The sequence below is a fragment of the Terrapene carolina genome, unplaced genomic scaffold (assembly GCF_002925995.2).
Source record: "Terrapene carolina triunguis isolate 2854851 unplaced genomic scaffold, T_m_triunguis-2.0 Scaffold120, whole genome shotgun sequence".
NCBI lineage: Eukaryota > Metazoa > Chordata > Testudines > Emydidae > Terrapene > Terrapene triunguis.
The window spans coordinates 10,520,524-10,541,750 of NW_020664471.1; the positions used below are offsets into that span (position 1 = coordinate 10,520,524).

The window sequence follows — 21,227 nt, forward strand, 5'->3', positions numbered from 1 at the left end:
AAAGGGTTCCTGCCTATTATAAATGTCACAAACAGATGACCATCATCTAATAGATGGATACTTATTGACTTATGGACAATCCTGTGGCTCCTGCTAAACACAAACTTTGCACTAGGGAAGGCTGCATTTTCCTCCCACATTACTTGCTATACATGCAGTCTCCTGCTATAACTAGCCTGCAGATATAACTGAAATACTAGAATGAATGAACCTTTTGAGGTTCAGTTCTGAAAGTAAAATCATTGTGATGATCTCATGTTTTCGGTAGGCACTGAAGCTGTAACCAAGACCTCTACCATTGGAATAAAATGGGCCCTTGATAGTTGTTGAGATGAAAGGACTAGGCTACTACATTGTGGGAAAAGAAATGGAACAGAATTCTTGTGTCTACTCTATATCGTGCTACTGCTTTCCCGCTAGCTTAGCTTCTTTCCTTTCTTCCTCCCTTTAAATATTAAGGATCAATTATCTAATGGCAACCATTTCATTGTGTGCTCACAGTCCATTGTTGCTTCAAACTATGCACATGCAACTACGGGTTCCAATTATAACATTTAGAGGCCCAGCCACCTGATTTTTTGCCTGCCATCAGGTGCTTATTAGTTGCCTCTCTTTTGCTCCCACAGTTAATGTACCTGCAGTTTACAGATTACAAGTGCAAAATTAGAAGACTATTTGAACCCCATTAATTTGTGTTTTGCCCAGACTGCATAATCTTCAGCACTTGATAAGATTTCAGCACTGAACGAAACATCAGGATGATGTTGATGATTATTATGACGATGTGTATTACAAGAGCACATAGAGGCCACAATTAAGATCCTTGTGCTAGAAACCATAAAACACATAGAAAGACACGGTGCCTGCCTTGAAGAGCTCATAGTATAAACAGAGAAACAGTACACTTCCTTGTTTTTTTTTAATATTCCCCAGCCACCTCCCTCACTCCCTTCTGTGCAGATGACCCAGCCCACCTGGTCTACTGTTGTCAACCCAGAGTGCCCTCCTTCAGCTGGGCATAGATTCAGGCTCAGTCTGGAGCCATCTGAATACAAAGAAGAATTAATCAGTTAAAAAAAGTTAAAAGGTGTCATAACTCTAATAAAGAAAAGTATGAGCTGCCATCTTGTCATTCTGATGGTGTAGGTTAGGATTTGGGAAACGCACCTTGCCATTCCAGTGAATGGGTACCCAACTGCTGATTTCCTTTAATACTAGAATTTGTTCTACCTAATCTTTGGAGTGTATGAGGAATTAGAGGGACACTCAAAGCTGTTATAAGGCAAGATCTAGTGATTAAAAAATAAGGGCCATCTTCCCTTATGGGGGGGAAGGGAATAAGGCAGCATAAGGTACCCCATAATTCCCTGCACAGGCGTTGCACAGCTAACATATGAAAAGTAATATGTTGCTGGTGTAGCAAGAGGAGAGTCTGGGAGATAAATGTGAGTGAGTCATATCTCCTTGCCTGGCCTGTTCCTGGGGCAGTCCAGCTGTGCACAGTCCTTTACTCATGGCAGATTGCAAAGTGACAAGCGAGTCCTAGATAAACACAAATTGAGAAAGAGAGGGGATGTGTGTTTAACAGTTGTTTACCCAGTTGTTCCAATGGCAAGATGTATTTTCTGTGTTCCAATTTAAAGCCTATCTAAAACCCACTGGAGTCAATGGGAGTCTTTCTATTTGGATGAGGCCCTTACTTCCTTAAATGGGATCCAGTCCAATGAAATATGGAAATATACGCTCTCACTGAATTGCAAGCACTATTCCATGAGGGCCCAATTCTGCCACCATTTCTCACACTGAATAGTGCTGTACTATGTAAGTATTCTGTCTGAAGAAGGCACTGCTGATTATATGGATGGTGGCAGATGGGGAACTAGATGGAGATAACAGCACTGAAATACTGTCAGGTAATTGAAAATTCATATATATATGACTAATCACTGTTGTTCTCCTTTCAGTAAATGGGCTAGATTCTGCCTTGACACTGAAGTCAATGGGATTGCAGGGATGTAAAACTGGGCAAAAATGGGTGGAGTCCCTTTAGAACTACAGAAATTGATTTTAAAAAAGTCAATCTTACATAGTCCCCATCCACTAGTAGGTAGTAACCTATTCTTCTGTCAGCAAAAGTAGGTTTGCCAGTAAACTTAAAAAGATCTTCTGCCTTGGGAGAGCTGTTTCCCTAAATGTCATAATTACAGTAATTATGTGCATTTAAATTACATGGTAATAAAATTAGAATCAAATCATTCTAAACTGAAGCTGAACAAGTTAGAAAAGCAGTGATCAATGGCACTGTAAATAGAGAACAGGATCAATATTTAATTGAACAATCTAATGGAAAAAATATTAACTTTTTTGTTGTAAACATTAATACACACTTTGGTTTTCAGGAAGTGTAAGATCTGGTTAATTCCTAACTTGCTGGAAATGTGACTAGTGTATTATTAGTTGAATTATGAAATAAATATAAGTATTTGATTGCCATTTAGCCAGAAAAAGGGTGAAATAAGAACATCATTTATACAAATGAAAAAGCAAACTCGTGCTTTCTTTGTCTCTCTACTGTATGCTTTTGGTGCATTACTACACCCTGATAGTTTACTGTCCAGATGCAAGCAGTACTTTAATCTTATTTTGTACCGTTAGCAACTGAAATCATTTCAATACCATTTATGCGTCTGGATAATTGTAGTGTGTCATGGGGAGTACAGAACTGTTTCTTTGCTGGTTAATCAAGCAATCATTTAATTTATAGTACCAGCTTTGTACACAGTATCCCAGAACACTTTAAAAAACAAAAATAAATAAAATTTTTGAATGCGCCAGTGTGATTTAGTGTGTCCAAAATGCCCATTATGCATCTATAAAGAGATCTCCAGTGCAAAGTAAATTGAAATAAAGATATACTTTAATACTACACCATGCAAATCAATACATACAGAGCCAGAAAAGAGCTGAATACCCTCAGCTCCTGTTGACATTAAGAGCCAGATCCTCAGCTGATGTAACTTGGCATAGCTCCATTGATTTCACTGGAGCTGTGCTGATTTACACCGGCAGATGATCTGTTCCCCAAAGAGCCCAGTTCTGTTCTGATCTGTTCCCCAGAGAGCCCAGTTACTCCTAAAATTGGACCCACACTGAGCAGTAAGTAATGTCTTGTTCAGCCTATATTAGAATTATAGGTTTTCACAAATAGAAAAGTATGGAGTGAACAGCAAATCAATATTTCATTAGTCTAAGGGCCTAAAAGAGCTGCCTCAAGGGAGCAGAAAAGTGCTAAAACTCGTACACCTATACAGATCACTCTTGCCTATTCAGAGAGACAATGGGACCTATGATTAACAGTGCCCCTGAGATTTAAAATCTTTCTGGGACAAGCTATAACTTTCAGTTTATTCCACATCCATATGTGGTACAATATATTTAAAGTGTTTCATTGGGCCAAAGGCGATTTGAGGTCCTATCCACCCTGGGTCCCAAGCACAGTTTGCTGAACCAGTTTATAAATCTTTTAAAACATGGCTCCAGTGCAACAATTTGGCCAGCTAACATGGATAGGGACAAACTGTGTTCTAGCTCGTGGGCTGTGTTCAGCCTGGAATGAGTAATTCAGATCCCAGTGATGTCTAGCCAGTCATCTTTAAACTATCTTACAGAAAGTGCTATGAGATTTTAAACAATTGCAGATGATCAAATCATTTGTTATTTTCATTGGAAAGTTGACACAGTCTGCACCACTAGGCCACTCCCTCAATGTTCAGGCATTTGTCCTGTATGAATTCAAAGAAAAGAGAGCCACCTACTAAACTACTAGAGCTGCTTCCTGATGCACCCACCATTCCTTATAATTCTCCCAGCCGAGTGCTGACTTTACCCAATTTTGCAGAGTTTGTGAAATCTTATGGGATCACAGCACAAGTTGGTGTTGTCAATAATAACAATTTCAAATTTGAATTGAAGTAGTTCCATGTCCCTAATTATGTTCAAGGTCCAATTGTACAAATACATATGGATGAGCTAATGACTACAAACATGCACCAAATTCTGAACATCTTGCAGCTCCAGACTCTCCCATGTTATTAACCTCCCTTAAAGGATTGGCTTCAATGGGGACATGGCCGGCTCCAGCGTTTCTGCCGCCCCAAGCAATTGGGGGCAATTGGGGAAGAAAAAAACAAAACAAACCGCGATTGGCGGCGGCAGTTCAGCGGCGGGTCCTTCGGTCCTGGAGGGAGTGAGGGACCTGCCGCCCCCGAATTGCCGCAGGTGCCGCCCCTCTCCCTTGGCCGCCCCAAGCCCCTGCTTGTTAAGCTGGTGCCTGGAGCCAGCCCTGAATGGGGAGACCTTCCTATGCCATCTGCTTCTTTATGAATTCTAGGGAGGTCATTGTAGAGCTTTAAAAAATCATGGAGCCAAATGGAGTCTAGTCTGGGATTAGCTTTAATAGTGACAGGTAGCATGGGCTAGTGACTAGGGCACTAGACTGGAAGTCGGGAGATGAGTCTCAGTAGAAAACACTCTTCTGTCTCTATTGGTCTCTGACCAGTATGTGTAAATAGCTAAAGGACACTGATGCCTATTGGCACTGGTAGGTTTTGGGTCAGACACTGTTTCAGGTGCCGTGGGAATACTCTGTGGGTAAAGAATTGTTCCAGGATTTTCCCTACCCTCTAAACCAGTGGTTCTCAACCTCGGGTACACAGAGATCTTCCAGGTGGTACATCAACTCATCTAGATAGTTGCCTAGTTTTACAACAGGCTACATAAAAAGCACTAGTGAAGTCAGTACAAACTAAAATTTCATACAGACAATAACTTGTTTATTCTGCTCTGTATACTATACACTGAGATGTAAGTACGGTATTTATATTCCAATTGATTTATTTTAGAATTATTTTAGGTCAAAATGAGAAAGGAAGCAATGTTTCTGTAATAGTGTGCTACAACACTTGTGTATTTTTATGTCTGATTTTGTAAGCAAGTAGTTTTAAGTGAGGCGAAACTTGGGGGTACGAAAAACAAATCAGTCTCCTGAAAGAGGTACGGTAGTCTGGAAAGGTTGAGAACCACTGCTCTAACTGATGGTTCCCACTCATGCCACAGCTGTTCATACTGGAGCAATTTCAAAGGCCTGGTCTACACTGGGGGGGGGGGGGAGAATCGATCTACGTTATGCAACTTCAGTCACGTGAATAACGTAGCTGAAGTCGACGTACTTAGATCTACTTACTGCAGTATCTTCACTCTGGTAAGTCGATGGTTGACTCTCTCCCGTCGACTCCGCCTGTGCCTCTCGCCCTTATGGAGTACCGGAGTCGACAGGAGAGCGCTCAGCAGTCAATTTATCATGTCTAGACTAGATGCAATAAATCAACCCCCACTGGATCGATTGCTGCCCATTGATCCAGCAGGTAATGTAGACAAGCCCAAAGTCTCTCAATGCCAGGGACTACCAAGAATGCTAGCTTCTATGTGCCTCCCTGGTGATTGAACAGCTAATACTGCAGAAAGGTAAGACCTCAAGAGCCCCATGCAGAGGGCTGGACTTGGGCGCCATGTAATTTGGCAGCATTGGAAAGGGTGGCACAAAATACTTAACAGATTCAACCAAGTTTAAAACATATGGGCTTAGTTTCTTGTCATGTGTAATCAGTGAGCCATTCTGTATGCTGCAAACCCCTGTATTCTACTTCCACTTTGTCTGTTAGTCACTGAACACCCCATGGGCCTCCTCTCATTCACTTTTTCTTTTCTTCTCTTTGCCTCTTTGTCCACTGTTTGCTTTTTATTTCTTTTTTCTCTCTTTGGGCTGCAACATCCCCTCTTCTTTGAATTGATTGAATAATTGTATCCCTGCCTAAAATCCAATACAGAAATTTAATAATCATAAAAAACCCCAGTCCTATTCTTGTTACAATTAAAATTAAAGACCAAAGTAACGGTGAGATTGTTTGAAATGTCCCAACTTTTCCCATCCTATTACATGCTTCTCTAGTCTGTTGCCCTAGTCTAATGCGACTGTACCTGCCACTATCCTTGTTTTCATCTGTAAAGCTGTCCTCATCCTACTGCTCTAGGCCATCAGTTTGCCTGCCTGTCCCCAGTACCTGTGGGATCAGCAGTGCCTGTTTACGAATGCCGATTCAGTGTGGTGGGGCTTCAACCTTTTGATAAATAAGTTGAGCCAGTTAAAAACCAGATGGGTGGCTGTATGCCAGGAGACAGCATCTGCTGTTCCCTCACCCTTGTCAGTGTGCCCATGGGCTTGGCTCAAGTACACACCAAAAGCTCTGGTCAAATAACCTGGTTTGCTGGAACAGGCACTCTCTATTTCAGCGAAGACAGCTCTCAGGTTTATGCTACTAACAACTGTTCACCTTCCATCAAAGAGGATGCGGGGGGTGGGGGGGAATAACCCAGATTATTATATCATCAGTGGCAGTTCACAGCTTGGTAACACATTTTTCTGAGAGCTGTGTGTGCTTCCCTGTGGCCTAGAGGAGGAGTTAGCCAGTCATCCAAACTCCCTCTGACAAATAATGAAATAATGCAGTGTGAAAATTAGCAGTGCTTTTCTGTAGCTTTGGGTATCTTTGTTTTTAATCTCATGTCATTTTTCAGCTTCCTGGGCTCCACCCTGCAGTCTGTAGTCCTGTTCTGCTGCTGTTGCTCTCTTCTTTCCCTATTCAACATGGAGCACGCAGAAGAAGCTCTGTGTATCTGTGTCTGTCTCTCATTTCTGGGAAGCTTTGAGGCTGTGTCAGAACAGATTTCAGGCTTAGATTCCACTTGCTTCTGAGAGAACTAAAAATAAAAAAGGAGGAGGAGGAAAGAAATTAAATTACATTCAGGCTGTTGCCTGTAAGCTGATGCCCAAGGATTTTTTTTTCTTTACCAGGTGTCACATTGAGGTTCCACACCTGAAATGTTTAACCTCTCATCACCCGTAGCATGTTCTTAGAGCTAGGATTCACTATTATTAGTTTGCTTTTGGTAATGCCCATAATGGGCTATGCATTTTCCAAACACAAAAGAATGCCCAGTTCCTGCCCCTTGAGGAGCTGTGGTCAGATTCTATATCTCCAGGCTTGCTGGCACCAGCTATAGCTTGCAACCAAATGGTTGATCCAAATGGTCCACCCCAGGGTTTGTGACCCTAGTATTGGGCCCCATTTGAAATTAATTATGTCTCCATTAGATTAGTTTTCAGTTGTACTGAAGCGCTACACTCTTGGTCCCACGATCCTTGGTAGCTTAGTGGGAATGGTTGGTTCATGATTTATCCCCAACCCCATCTGCCACCTAATCCTGCTGCAACTGTTGTCTCTCTTGGATCCTTCTAACCAAGGGCTTGTCAACGTGAACACTTAGTTCATGGCAGACCAGGGTGTGAATGTATCCTGCACTAGCTTGCCGTGCGCTAAGTGTCCATGTGAACCATGCTTCCGCACACTAAAAGTTCCTTAGGGTGCTTTGATCTGCTCCCCTTTCAAAGTGGGGTAGATCAGAGCACTCTAGGGAATTTCTAGTGCACTGCCACAGGGTCCACATGGACACTTAGTGCACAACATGCTAGTGTGGGATAGAGTCACGCCTCCGCTTGTCACAAACTAAGGGTTTGTTTAGACAAGCCCAGAGTGACAGCTGGCATATCTGTAAAATCTGTAGTGAGTGAGTTCTCCACCTGGAATGCAGGCACATCAGGAAACATTTGTGTTTGAGAGCTGAGGCCTAGTGAATGAAAGGTTTGCAGGTTTTCAGGCTCTCTAAGAATTGGGGGGGGGGGTGTGTGGCAGTCACAGCAGGCGTGGCAATGGCTGAACAGTGCAAAAAAAGGATTTGTGAATGTTCTTGTGAATATAACCAGCCGATTAGCTTTGCTAGAGTTTGCAAGTCCCTTTATTCTCAAAGCAGCCTTCGGGTGACCACGTTTGTATTCGCAGGAATCTCTGTAGAAAGCCAAAATGCCATTAATACTTGTCTGAATAAATATTTACAAATGGTCCTGGATAACTTGCAAGCAGGAAAAATGAATGGTGTGCCTCCTATTTATAAAACTTAGGTCATCTAGTTAGGGAAAGGAAACAATGCCAGCTGATATACGTGGCCAGTCATACAGCAAGTATGTATAGTGACCAGTTCATAAGCAAATCAGAAGCTAAAAGGTCTGCATCTCAGCTCCTAGCCCATCATTTCATTTAGACTACTGCAGCTGAGATCATCTTCCTTTTTGCTCTTCTCCCCATGTCTCCTCCGTAGAATCCCTTATCTGGCTCTTTCTCTGCCTCATCCTTTTTCCTGGTTCTTTCCTACATCAAATGCAAGCTTCTTGTTCTCACCTTCAGGGCTTGGCAAGACTGTCTTCACACATCTCTGCTGTCCACTCCTCTTATTAGCTCCCTTAATCCTTAAATTCCACCCAGTCATATCTCCTAACTATTTCTTTTATTCCTTCTAGTCTCATTTTTGGAGCTTCTTTCATCCTTTTACCCCCTCCCCCTGTCATTGTGCTTCAAGGCGCATCCCTCTTTATCATAGCCCTCCTTAAAATCTGTTCATTTCACAAACTCCACAATTGATAAGGGATTTACCTACTGCACAGTTGTCCCTGGGTATTTTTGATGTGTTGTTAACATGACAGTAATAAGAAGGGAAGAAGAAATGAAGAGCGTGAAGGAGAGTATGAATGAGAGAAAGTGGATGTGTAAGAGTATAGCTCTCTATGGTGAGGTATTTCTCTCCTGGTAGGTGAGGTAAGGTGTCTTGCATAAGGTCCCAGGGGGCAGAAGAATTCACCCAAATTATTACTTCTTCAGGGGGCTAATTTTTTCCCATGGTGAGTGCTGGGATATTTTTTGCTTCTATTCACTTTGGGCCCAATCCACCAAAACCCTTAAGCATATGCTTACACTTAAGTATCCGGGCAGCAGGACTGCTCATGTGCTTAAAGTTAAGAATGTGCTTTTGCTGGACTGGGGTGTTAAAGAGGGAGGACCCCAGTCTTTCCAGTATAACAGGAACTTTTAGGACCTGATTCAAGCCCTGTTGAAGTCAATGGGAATCTTCCTATTGACTTCAATAGGCTTTGGATCAGACAAAGTGCCTTTGGTGTTAAGCCTGCTCTTCTAAATATACAGAAAAAGAGAGCATCTCTGTCTAGACCTAGCGGGCACAGACTGGCAAAAGGTGTGGCTCTATGGCTCTCTATAACTAGTGAATGATCTATGCCAGCAGTTTTCAACCTGTGGTCTGCAAACTATGTCTAAGGGGTCCGCAAAAGGTTGTCGTTACCATAGAACAGTGATTTTCTTAGAACTTAGAATTATGTCTAAGATTTCCAAAGGATTCCACACTGCCATTTGAAATTTTTTAGGGGTCCGCAAATAAAAAATGTTGAAAACCACTGATCTATGCAAAGAATGGAGATTGCTTCTTCGCTTTTTTAACTTAGTATCCTTATTTCATATTTGCATTTTCAATAAATATTTCCTTGTGTTTGTATGAACTGCTAAATATTAATTCTTCTGGTAATAACATATCATTTTAATTTAGTATATAACAGCTAAATATCTTCAAATCAGACAACTAAAAAATCCCTGGTAGAATTGTGTATTAACTGAAATAGTTTCTGTTCATAAGCAGAATGAAAATTCCTGGTCTGCTGGTACATTTCTGGCAGGCTTTGCTTCATTGCAAGAGACTTCTCTGGATATTAAGGAGATACTAAACTGCTGAGATCTGACAAGGCTGAATACTAAGAAAATGCATTTCAATTAAGTCTTTAATGTTTGTCTCAAGAATGGTTCAATTCCAAACAAAACCTTCAAACCTTCCCCCCAAATTTATAAACAGAGGTCCCAAGCAGGATCTTTCCAATAACAGTCTGATATCTGGCTCTTAACCAGAGCTGACACTGTTGATTGGTGCTGACAGGATGTGCAGTCTATCCTGTAGGCTAATGAGGCATATTCTGGGGCTCTCAAGGATTAGTCACAGCTCTTTCTCTAACCTTAGAAACTTAGGCCTGGTCTACACAATGGGGGGGATTGATCTAAGTTACGCAACTTTAGCTACATGAATAACGTAGCTGAAGTTGACGTACTTAGATCTACTTACTGCGGCGGTGTCTTCACTACGGTGAGTCGACTGCTGCTGCTCCCCCATCGACTCTGCCTGTGCCTCTCGCCGAGCAGGAGTACAGGAGTCGACGGGATCGATTGCTGCACGACGATCTGGCTGGCAGTGAAGTGTTTTCTGTCCACAATCTTGATCCTTTCTAAGGACAGTTAAGGAAACTGTATTTTAAAAGGATTGACTGATGATTTTTGGACAATAACCAATAACAATGTCAAGTCCTTTATGATTAGTAGCTGTCTTTTACATTCTGATTTTACCGGTACCTGTGTTTTACGTTTTCATTAGTCTCCAGTCTGTGATCAGTGGAACTACCAGTTAGCTTTGCAGCTGCGCAGCTTCTCCAAAATGGCAGAATGGTCTCTGTGCTAGAATAGGAAAGATGGACCTAAGTATTTGCCATCTTAGACCCTGAGCCTGTGAGGTGCTGAGTGACCTCAATTCCCATTAAAATCTGTACCATGTGAGGGTGCACAGCATTTGTAGCATTGGACCCTTAAAATACAAAACATGGCTGGCCTAGTGGTCTAGAAGCAGTGCAACATGTTAGATCAAAATTTGGGTTCTGAACTTGAAGCCTTCTGGCATTGGGGCAGTAGAGTCTGGGTGTGACAGTGTGCTTAGCCCAGAGGGAGGGCAATAGTGCTTTGTTTTCCATATTTTTTCATTTTAACAGAGGAAGTAAAACTGCTCTGAGGTTTTCACAGAAAAGATTGCACAGCAAAAGCAGATGTTGACAAATACAAGGAAACACACGCCCACAAACGCTTACGAGCAGGCAAACTTGTGGTACAGCTGTATGTAAATAGCCAAGAGGCCCGGCATTCTTGTTTGAAAACATGTAGTTGGTGCCTGCCCATTGGCAAATAGTTAAACAAGATAAAATGCACTTTAACCTCCTATAACATCTGTCAGTCTGTGTCCTCTATCCAGTAAGGCCTTATCTACACTGGAAGAGTTTTTTTTGTATAAGCCAAAATATGAATATAGTTATACTGGTATAACCTCTGTGTAGACACTTACCTTGTTATAAGACATCCCTACCCCCTTTTTTTTAAATTTAGCTGAAATCATTAGGTTGCTAAACTGCAAAACAAAAAATATCATTTTTTTGTTGGAATAATAGTGTCCAAATGGGAGGTGGTTATACCAGTATAACTATATACTTTCTTGTATAGACCAGGCCTAAGTCATAATGTCCCAAAGGTTCTTCTCCTTCCCCTGCTGTTTTCTTTTTTCATGTTACAAACTTTGGACAATGAAGAAGTGTTTCACTATTTAAAGCACAGCTGGGCCTGAACCAGAACTCTGGTTCCAAACAATCTGGAACTTTGAGCAAATTGGCACCCATTTATCTGTGGGTCCTTTAATTTTTCTTCTTTGCAAAGAGAGATACTCACTCTTCAGCTACCCTACCAGGCTAACCTGGGATTATGAACTGTCAGGGAACCCTGGTCCAACCCTCATGTAGCAGGGGTGGTAAACTGTGTGCAGGGCATTTGTATGGGGGCAGCGGGGTAAACAAAAATCAAGCAAATGGAAGGAGGCAAGAGAATTCTTCTCCGGGCCATCTCCTATTGAAAAGGCAAGACATGAATTAGCATAGTTGTGACATTCTTTCAATCTGTGAGTTGTATTTTGAGGGGAAACCACCTGATTAAAACAGGAACTTCCCTCAGTTGTTGTTTGCAAATACAAACACTTCAGAGGAAAGTTTGTATCTTTACTAGGGTAGGAGCAAGGAAGTTGGAACAGAAGAGAATTTCTCATTTCCCCCTTACATAAAGGAGGTGCGTCACATTTATATTACAGCAGAACTTCACTGAGCTGTGCTTAGTGTAAATGGCAAATCTACACTGAAAATGGAGTGTGGGGTTTTCATTCTACTAATGTGATTCTGCTACTGTGCTGAGTACAGGGCAGGGGAGTACAGAATGCCTTGGTCCTAATGGCTAATGCAAGAGCACCAGGTAACCTCCTCACATCTCTGCTGGCAGCCAGTAACACCCTAGACCAGGTCTAGATACTCTCAATGGTGCCACTGCTCCACGCATGTGCAAATCCACACATCTCACGTCTACACTGAGAGTCATCTCCCATCCCTACCAATTAGTGTAGATTATAATAATTAATAATGAATAGCTCTTATTTAGCACTTGTCATCTGTGGATCTCAATGATCTTTCTTTACGAAGGAAGTAAGCAGTGTGGAGTCAGGTTTTGCACCTGGGGTTTGGGTCATTAGTGGTGGGTGGTAGAGGAAGGCCACCCTGCACTCACCCAGCAGCACTGGTTCCTGCCCCTGCAGGGCTGGACCCTGCTTCCCATTCCAGGTGTTACAACCTGGCACCATAGCCATTCAGGTTTAGCATGGCCACCCCTCTGTCATGACAGACGGGCGGCCAGGCCAGATGTGAATGCCATGTTGCAGCCCCCAGAGTGAGGAGCCAGCCCAGCCCCATGGGACAAAGTTAAGTGCAGAGAGGGGTCTGTCTCCAGCTCTGTGGAAAAATTTATGCTGTCCACCACCTTTTGTCAATTGTATAATATGCTTGAAAAGGCACAAACGTACTTGTAAAGACCAGCTGGGATCAGGGGGTAGTTCCCTCCCACCCCATTCCCATATGAGCTCCACCACTGGAGGTAATAAGTATTATTATCCCGATTAGAATAGTTAGGTGCAGCCGTAGTTTCACAACAGTAAAGTGAAGCTGAAGAATGCCTTGTAATTGAAATAGTGGCTTAAGACCAAATTTTCAATCACTCACAATCGCTATTTCAGGTTGTGATAGAGTTCTTGGAGGGCCAGGTGGGGTCTGGTAGGTAGTGTGCCCAGTATCCAGCCTCGCCTCCCAGCAGGAAGGCCTTTCAGTATAGTTCCACACCTGTGTATGGCCTTTGCTTCCCCTCGGGTTTTCAGTGTCCTTGCCCTTTTCTTACCAGAAGGGGAATGGGGGGGAATGAGGCTTATGTCCCTCCTGCAGCAAGGGCAGTTGATAGGGGAACCCAGGCCTTCCCACTCCACCTGGCTCTGACCTAGGGCCCTATGAGAGTCACTCAGTGTCCAGCACGAGTTATCCTCCCGGGTCACTTCCTGCCATCCGTCTCTGCCCGTGGCTCCAAGTCCAATGTAACATAACTAAACCTTCAGCCCCAACAGGCTCAGCCTGCAGTCCTGTTCCTCACAGCAGGGGCTTCTTCAGCACCCTGGGTAGGTGCTATCTTCATCAGGGTAGGTCTGTCTTCCTCTCCAGCCTCCCACTTCTGAGCTGGGTTGCTCCCTCTTAAGCTTCCTCTCCAGTTGGATCATGCATTGCAGGTTTGGAAGGGTGGGGCTACCTGGGTCTAGTATTATCCTTTAAACCTTTCGGGCCCGGTGTGGGGTTTGTACACCCCATTACACAAGTGCTCAGCTCCCAGTGACACAGACAGATTTTCAGATGACCTGAGTGAGACTTACTATACCTTGCGGGAGTGTTTTGTAACCCCCATATTCCTCATCTGTATATAATTGTGATATTGCATATAAAGCAGGCCATGTGAGGTATCCGGGGAAAGGTTATGATCTGCTGAAAGACATTGTTCTATCTAAATATGTGCATCATCAATGCATATGAAATTATAAGAATTGTGTTGTATGGTTTTCACTAAAATATGCTGTGGGTTTGGGAGGCACCCAGATACTAGGTCTACAGAGACGACGACAAGGGAGGTAACCAATACCTGGGTGGGTGCTGCTGAACAGACATCACCAGCCGTTGTCCAGCAAGGGAGCTACAATTCAATGACTCACCTGCATAAGGCCACCCCAGGGGAATTGCTCAACTTTGCCTGGGGACTCAGCACTGCCCACCAGGCATGCCTGGACTTGTGTTCTCCAAGCAGATGGACTAAGGGTATAAAACAGAACACGGGGGCCACATGCTGGACCTTTCTCCTGCCCCCACCTATGCTGCAAGCGACAAAGACACACAGAGAAGAAGAATGAAGACTCCAATAGAAGAGACTGGCCCAGGTTAAGGGACAAACCTGTATATTTAAGGACTGCAATGGGGTGAGAAAAACTGCTTAATCTAGATATTGCCCAGTCTAATAGGGTTGAGAGTTTAGACTGTGTGCTTATATATTTTTTATTTTGGTAACTCTGACTTTTTGCCTATCGCTTATAATCACTTAAAATCTATCTTTTGTCAATAAATTTGTTTTACTGTTTATCTTTACCAGTGAGTTTGCCTGAAGTGTGTGGTAAATTTGCTCAGGTTTGCAAAGGTTAATATATATCCACTTTTCATTGATGAAGTGGTGAACCAACTAATAAATTTGCACTGCTCGTCTTGAGCAGTGCAAGATGGTATATTCCTGAGGTACACTGCTGGGAGCTGGAGGCATTTGGCTGGTGCCTTTCTCTGTGTGATTCATGAATGGCTCTGGGAGCATTCGTGCAGTCTAGCTGGGTGTGGTTCTCCACATCCTGTTATGCTGAGTAGTCACAGCACCTGAAGGGGTTTGCTGCTTGTCACCAGCAAAGCATTGTGAGAGATGGCCCAGGCTGGAGAGTTAAGGGGGCTCCGTGGTCCCACAGTCCCAGGCTGCACCACTCTTCTGAAATCTGACCACTTATTTTGTGGCCTTCCTGGGAGCAGAGCTGTTCTGAAAATTTGACTCTGTTTGTGTGTGCTGGGCTCTGTGGATAATCTGACCCTATATCTCCTGCTTACTATTAATCTGTATGAAATTGTGCTGAATTGTGATTACAGAGACTCATTACACTAACAGCTCTCTGGTCATTTGTAACAACACACAAGGTCGTTGTTACTGTGTAAGCTTTTTGGAGTGGGCATGACGCAAGTAACTTGGTTTTTTTTGTTTTTGTTTTTCATCCTATCTTTTCCCTACAGCTGGAGGAAGGGGAACGTTTCGCCAAGATGGTGATAGATCTAGGAGAGGATGCTGGAGAGTTCCTAGCTAAAGGGTATCTTGCCTTGGGTCTGACATACAGTCTTCAAGCTACTGATGGTAAAGTATCTGATTTATCAAATATTGTGCATAAAGCAGCTATTCTGAGTCTTCAGTGTAAGCAATGTATTAAAGACATTGTTGAAACTTTGGCTGATCATGGAAAATAATCAAACTCCTAAACTACTGGGGAATATTCACTTGCTTTCTGAACAACATCTGCTTTGATAGGCTACATGGAATTTTTATGCTGAAGTACAAACACAAACTGCTCAGATTTCCTATTCATTTGGGGAAAAGGTCCATTTGCCATGGCCAACAAGTGTTGAGGTGTTTGAATTAAACGTGTAATAATTTTTTCTCGAGTTCATTTATTTACATAATAAAGCCCGACTTTCCATCTATTTTCACATTAATAAATCACAAAGGGAAACAGGAACTCCTGAGTTCAACTCCTGGCTTCACACTGATTCCCCCTGTGGATCTGAGCAAGTCATTTAACCTCTCTGTGTCTCTGTTTCTCTATCATTAAAATAATACTTATCTACTCCTCTGAGGCACAGTGAAAGTGAACTAGGTAGCTTTGAACGGGAAAAGAGTTATGCAAGCACCAAGCATTATGTTTTAGTTCTCAGTAGGCTCTGCAAGCTTGGCACATGGAGGTGTGACGTGCTCTAACACCCATTGCATGGAGTGCAGGAAAGGCTTTTAATTCTGTTTTCCATCACGCTCACATCTAGGAGCAGCTTAATTTACTCTCGGACGCCAATACAAATGTTCCAACACAAACCTGCTTGAGTAGTTGCTGAATCAGCAGGCATTCTGATCAACCTGGCCATGCCCATTAATGCACCATCACCCACTTTTGCTTAGGTTTGGGCCCATTTGTTTACTGTCTCTGTGGGCAGTAGTTCAGATCACAGAAAAGCTCTACTCTTCCGTGCTGTCAATGAGGGTAGTACTGCTGCACGCTTCCCCACAGCAGAGCAACTTGATCAAATATATTTGTGCTCTTCAGTAGTAGAAGTCACTGTGAGTCTCCAAGCAACCATATCTGATCCAGTGGGCAGCTACTCTGAGAAGTGCCTCTCCAAAGTGGTTGGTAATATATAACATGGTTTCTTCTCTGTTTCACTGCCCCAAAGCCGTTGCTCTTGGAAACAACTTGAACTTTCTCTTATTTTCTAAAGTCCTTTAAAACATTTGAGTCCTACATAATGGCCTTCTTCCTCAGGCATCGTGCCCAGATTTTGTTTAATTGTCTCTACGATTGTACAAGATCCCAGAGTCTATTTTCAGATGGGCTTTTAAAATATGTTAATAAATAAATAGTAAAATGATTATCCTCCGTAATGGAACTTTATTAAAGGGTTTCTGATAAATGAAGTTGTAGAGGAGTCTGTTGGACTTCACTGTAATGATCAAAGTATTTAAGGAGCTTTAGTGTGAGTTTTAATGCTTTCTCTTCTGGAACTGTGTCTTCTCTGAGTTTTCAAGAGGTTAGCAGGGTTCAGGAATGTTCTGACCTACAACAATCTCATTTATTAAAAAAACACTTAACCTTCACTGCATCAGCTCTGCACTTGTGTCTAATTTAGCCTCTGAATTTCATCATGAAATAGTGGAGTTTCTGCCTTTCAGACCTCATACTTTTAGTGTTAAACTAGGCAGGGCCAACTGTTTAGTGGAGGTGTCTGGCAAATTCTTTAAGAGAAACTAGAGACTGTGCTTTCCTCGTTGAGATTATCTTCTTTTAATAAAATGGATTAAATCCCTTTAAAACATACTTGTTTCCAAGTACATGAATATCTGGCATTTTATCCCAAAAACCCAAATCTGTACTGAAGAAGAATTTTTTTTTTTGTTATAGGAAGAATAAAGTATTTTAATCATAGGGTATGTCTACACTACAGGATTAATCCGAATTTAGATAATTCGAATTTGGGAAACAGGTTGTATAAATTCGATTGTGCGCGGCCACACTAAGCACCTTAATTCGGTTTTAAACCACATTAATTCGGTGGTGTGCGGCCACACTACCCCATTAACTTAAACACAGTAATTCGGTGGTGTGCGTCCACACTAACCCTAATTCGAATTAACAAAATCGATTTAGGCTCTACTCCGTTCGTCGAGGTGGAGTACAGAAATCGATTTAAAGGGTCCTTTAATTCGAATTAACTGGCTCTGTAGTGTGGACGGGTGAAGGGTTAATTCGGATTAAGGCAGCTAAATCCGAATTAAAGTCCTAGTGTAGACCAGGCCATAGAAATGATGTAGAAGTTGAAGGGGGTGAAAGGAGGAGAATCAACCCCCAATATAAACCCTATGTTTCATATTGTGAAATATTTTGTGTGTGTGTGTATTCTCGTGTGTACAAACACATTCACAATGTCAGATACGATCACACAAATATCTGTGTATATATGTTAACTTCCATAACTTTCCATTTAAATTGACTTCTGATTGGTACAGCACACTCAGTGCTAATTAATAAATTGTTTCAAAGCCACTTGACAACTTTTGTTAGAAAGTTCATTAGAATATAAGACATTTTCTGACTAAGATTAGGCTTTCTCTTTTTAATTCGTACTTTATCAATAGTTAGCAATATCCAGTGAGACAGAGACATAGAATATTCAAAACTAAACCTTTTGCTTTGTGACACTTTCTGCTTTACAGCATGACTGTTTCTTTGCAGGAGTGGGATGAGAGAATCATATTGAATATCATTAAAACATTTTCTGGCCTTTTTTGAATAATCTTCAAAAAAGTCACTTTATACATATAAGAGCTACCCTCTTGATAAGACAAGATTGCTCACCACACAATTATTATGTGGCTCCCTTGTTCTCATAAGGTATCTGCTTATGTGTTGTTGAACTAAATCCCAGTGAAGCAGCTGAGGGATGTGTTGTCCTCAGTAGAGGATGCCTTCATTTCTCCTTCATTCTCAGGAACACAGATGGTTCATTGCTCCAGCACATCTATTTCTTCTCTAGGTTGTTTTTTTATGGCTAAAATCTGTGATAGGTTGGAGCATTTTTAACAGTGTATCTTTTTCCCCCCTTGCTATTCCAGTTTTGTCACTTTCTGTAGTGCCAACTTTGTCTCCCTTGGGTCTCATACAGAATTCATATAAGACAAGGGAAGGTAGGCTGAGTTTAACTAAGGCCTGGCAAGGGGAAAAATCTGCAAGTACAGAATATATTGTGAAATGCAAGTGCTCATCATACCTGCCCCCGACATTCCTCAGCTAATCCTTAAATATTCCTTGGCTTCCGCCCATTCAGAGAATGTGATTGGAACTTTGGATACAATGTCACAAATCAGGAATGGAAGTGAAAATGTTTCTCTAGCTAGCCATAAGAACTACATACAGTTAGTATATTCAGGGCACAAGCTAATATGAGAAAGCTGTAGGCATTGCTTATTAGTGAACCACTCCTAATTTCCTAATCTGTAGATCAATAATCAAACCGCATTCTTTCATATTTGATATATGATAAGAATTTGGGCTGCAGCATAAGTTGCACTGAACTAAGGCCTAAGGAGCTTATATCCCACTTTCAAAAGTGACTTTGCACCAGATTTTCAAAAATATTTAGATGCCAGAACACCTTTTGAAAATCTAGCATTTGGGAGCCTAAATCCCATTGATTTTTCAGTAACACTTAAGCTCTTAAGGTCCAGATCCTCAAAAGTATTAAGGCACCTAACTCTCATTGAAACCATGTGGCTTAATTAAATCAAGCTGCATTTCCACTGAGACTGTGATAGTTGTATTATCAGTTTGTAATCTGTCAGGTCTCTTCAAAACCATCTTCCAATAGTTTTTGGAAGTTTAGTCCCTTTCTGTAAAGTCTCTCGTTGAATAAAGTGCATGGTATGTTTTGATCAAAAGTCCTCATTGTCCGCACATATCTCAGCATGCTTATGGTAGTTGGATGCAAAGGCAGAGATTTAGGGCCAGATTTCCAGCTTGTATGAATAGCATAATTACACTGAAGCCAATAGAGCTACACCAATTTGCAACAGCTGAAGAGCAGAACCATAATCTTCAAGAGTTCCACTAAGTGTCATTGGATAGCTGAGACATCAGTCCTTCTTTCTCAGTTAGCTAAATGTGAGGTTGATGCTTATGGAAGAATTTCTGAACTTCCCCAATATATTTTAGGTATTATACTACTTTTTAAATGAGGTATAAATAGTGTGCTGAACAGCCAGAAATCAGAAGTTTAGGATGATTCCACCTGATAAATTCTATAGAGTTTTTCATTTTATTTTCATTGTTTGAACAAATAGCAAAATTCCTCGTTGTCACACTTTTCTCTGCCTTTTTGGATTAGCGTTTCTAGCAACTTGGCCTCAATATTTGGTGGTTTTTCTAAGAGATGTATAATCAGTAGCATTAAGTAAGAAGACTTCTTTTTCCTGGGTAGATGCTTATAGCCATTATGAGATCATTTTTCATGTTTCACCAGCCATTTTGCATTAATGTTCATGTTGAGTTTTTTAATCCTTTTCTTTTCTTTTCTTTTCTTTTCTTTTCTTTTCTTTTCTTTTCTTTTCTGTCTTTACTTACAACATCAGGTAGTGGACCTGAAGTTTCAGTCTGTCTGGAGAGGTCTATCCAGGGTGAAGTGTTCCAGTCATTTCTTTAAACTGTTCATTTTGCGTTTTATTTTTACTAACCACTAGCTTATGTGGTTAGTAAAAATAAAAAAAGAAGAAGGGGGCTTCAATTTTCTTATCACATCTCTGCCTCTCAAGATGTTTTATGGCATAATCACTGGTTGATCTTTCTGTAATTTTTTGGGTGTTGAAGACTAACAGATACCACTCCAGATTGAAATGGATGTTAAAAAGAACTTAAATTATCATTGCAGCTTTATTTTGCTAACCACATTGGCATAGAAAATGTCTGACTTTGCAGTATTACCAAACTTACTGATGTTCCACTTTTCATTCAATGGCACGTTTGATCTTAGAGAATCTGAAGAAACTGTTTATCCACATTTTTTGGGCATGAATCCTCTGTTTTTCTACTTAACTCTTTAGAGTGCTTGTATTTTACTTTACTTTCAAAGAATAATGTGTTTTCCTTGCATTATGTCACTTGTTCCTGCCACTTCTATCAACTTGAGGCATGTTAAGTCAGATAAACTCATACATTGATGTTTGGTCTTCACTAAACACTAATCTCCTCTTTGCAGTATTGATCAGCAGCACGTAGAATAACAAATAACCTCCTTGTGAATTGTGAAGACTGAAAAGCAATATGAGCTAGCCTGCTTAATACAGAACAATGCTATCAGATGCCCCGCCCACTTGGCAGATGTTTTTAGGTTCTAGAAAACCAAGCCTCCGTAACAATTTGCATACCCCTCTATTCAGTATCCAATAACAATGAATTACATCCATAAGTCGTACCCTTCTATCCATTCCCACAGCCCTCTAGTCTAGGGTCCTACAATGATCCTTAAGTTTATCATTTCCTAACTGGCATAACAAGAATCTTGAACACTTCCATTCTACTTTTTTTAGAATTACTTTACAGATAGAAATTAGAGCCCAATGAGTCAGATCCTTATCTGTGCTGAGTTCACACTTGGCACTGCTGAAGAGAGAGCACAGGAGGCAACTGGGGACCAAAACCATGCTTAGCATGACTTGGAGCAGCCTGGCCAGAAAGCCTGCTGTGAGCTCTACCCCTGACATTCCCTCTCTTCAGCCTGGCACACTCCCTGTGTGAAGTGGATAGAAGGTGGTGGAGAGCTGGGTATACCTTAGTGAGGGCATTACCTAGTTAGCTGCCCCATTAGGGTAGCTTTCCAGGGGCTTTGGGCACTGTTAGCACCAAACACCTAGGGCCAAGAGTCTGGCTCTGATGTTTCTAGTTTTAAAAAGCCTTTAAATTATGTGTATTATGTTAATGAAAACATTTCAGAGTCACAGAGAAGCCTTTTTTTTTTTTAAACGGGGGGAGGGGGAATTCCTTGAAAAACCCAACAGATATTTAAAAAAATGTCTTTGTCATTTTTTTCCAAAAACAAAACTGGGTTTCTCACACCCAGGGCCGGCTCCAGGCACCAGCCCACCAAGCTGGTGCTTGGGGTGGCACCT

General features: G+C 41.7%; 1 protein-coding gene across 1 annotated transcript in view; it reads left to right on the top strand.

Annotated features, from left to right (window-relative positions):
• The window catches only part of TTC7A (tetratricopeptide repeat domain 7A), a 272,869-nt gene that overhangs the window by 92,786 nt on the left and 158,856 nt on the right, over positions 1 to 21,227 (top strand). Inside the window, exon 12 of the mRNA XM_024210692.3 lies at positions 15,044 to 15,161. Coding sequence (XP_024066460.1) covers positions 15,044 to 15,161 — 118 coding nt within the window. The remainder of the gene's footprint in view (positions 1 to 15,043; positions 15,162 to 21,227) is intronic.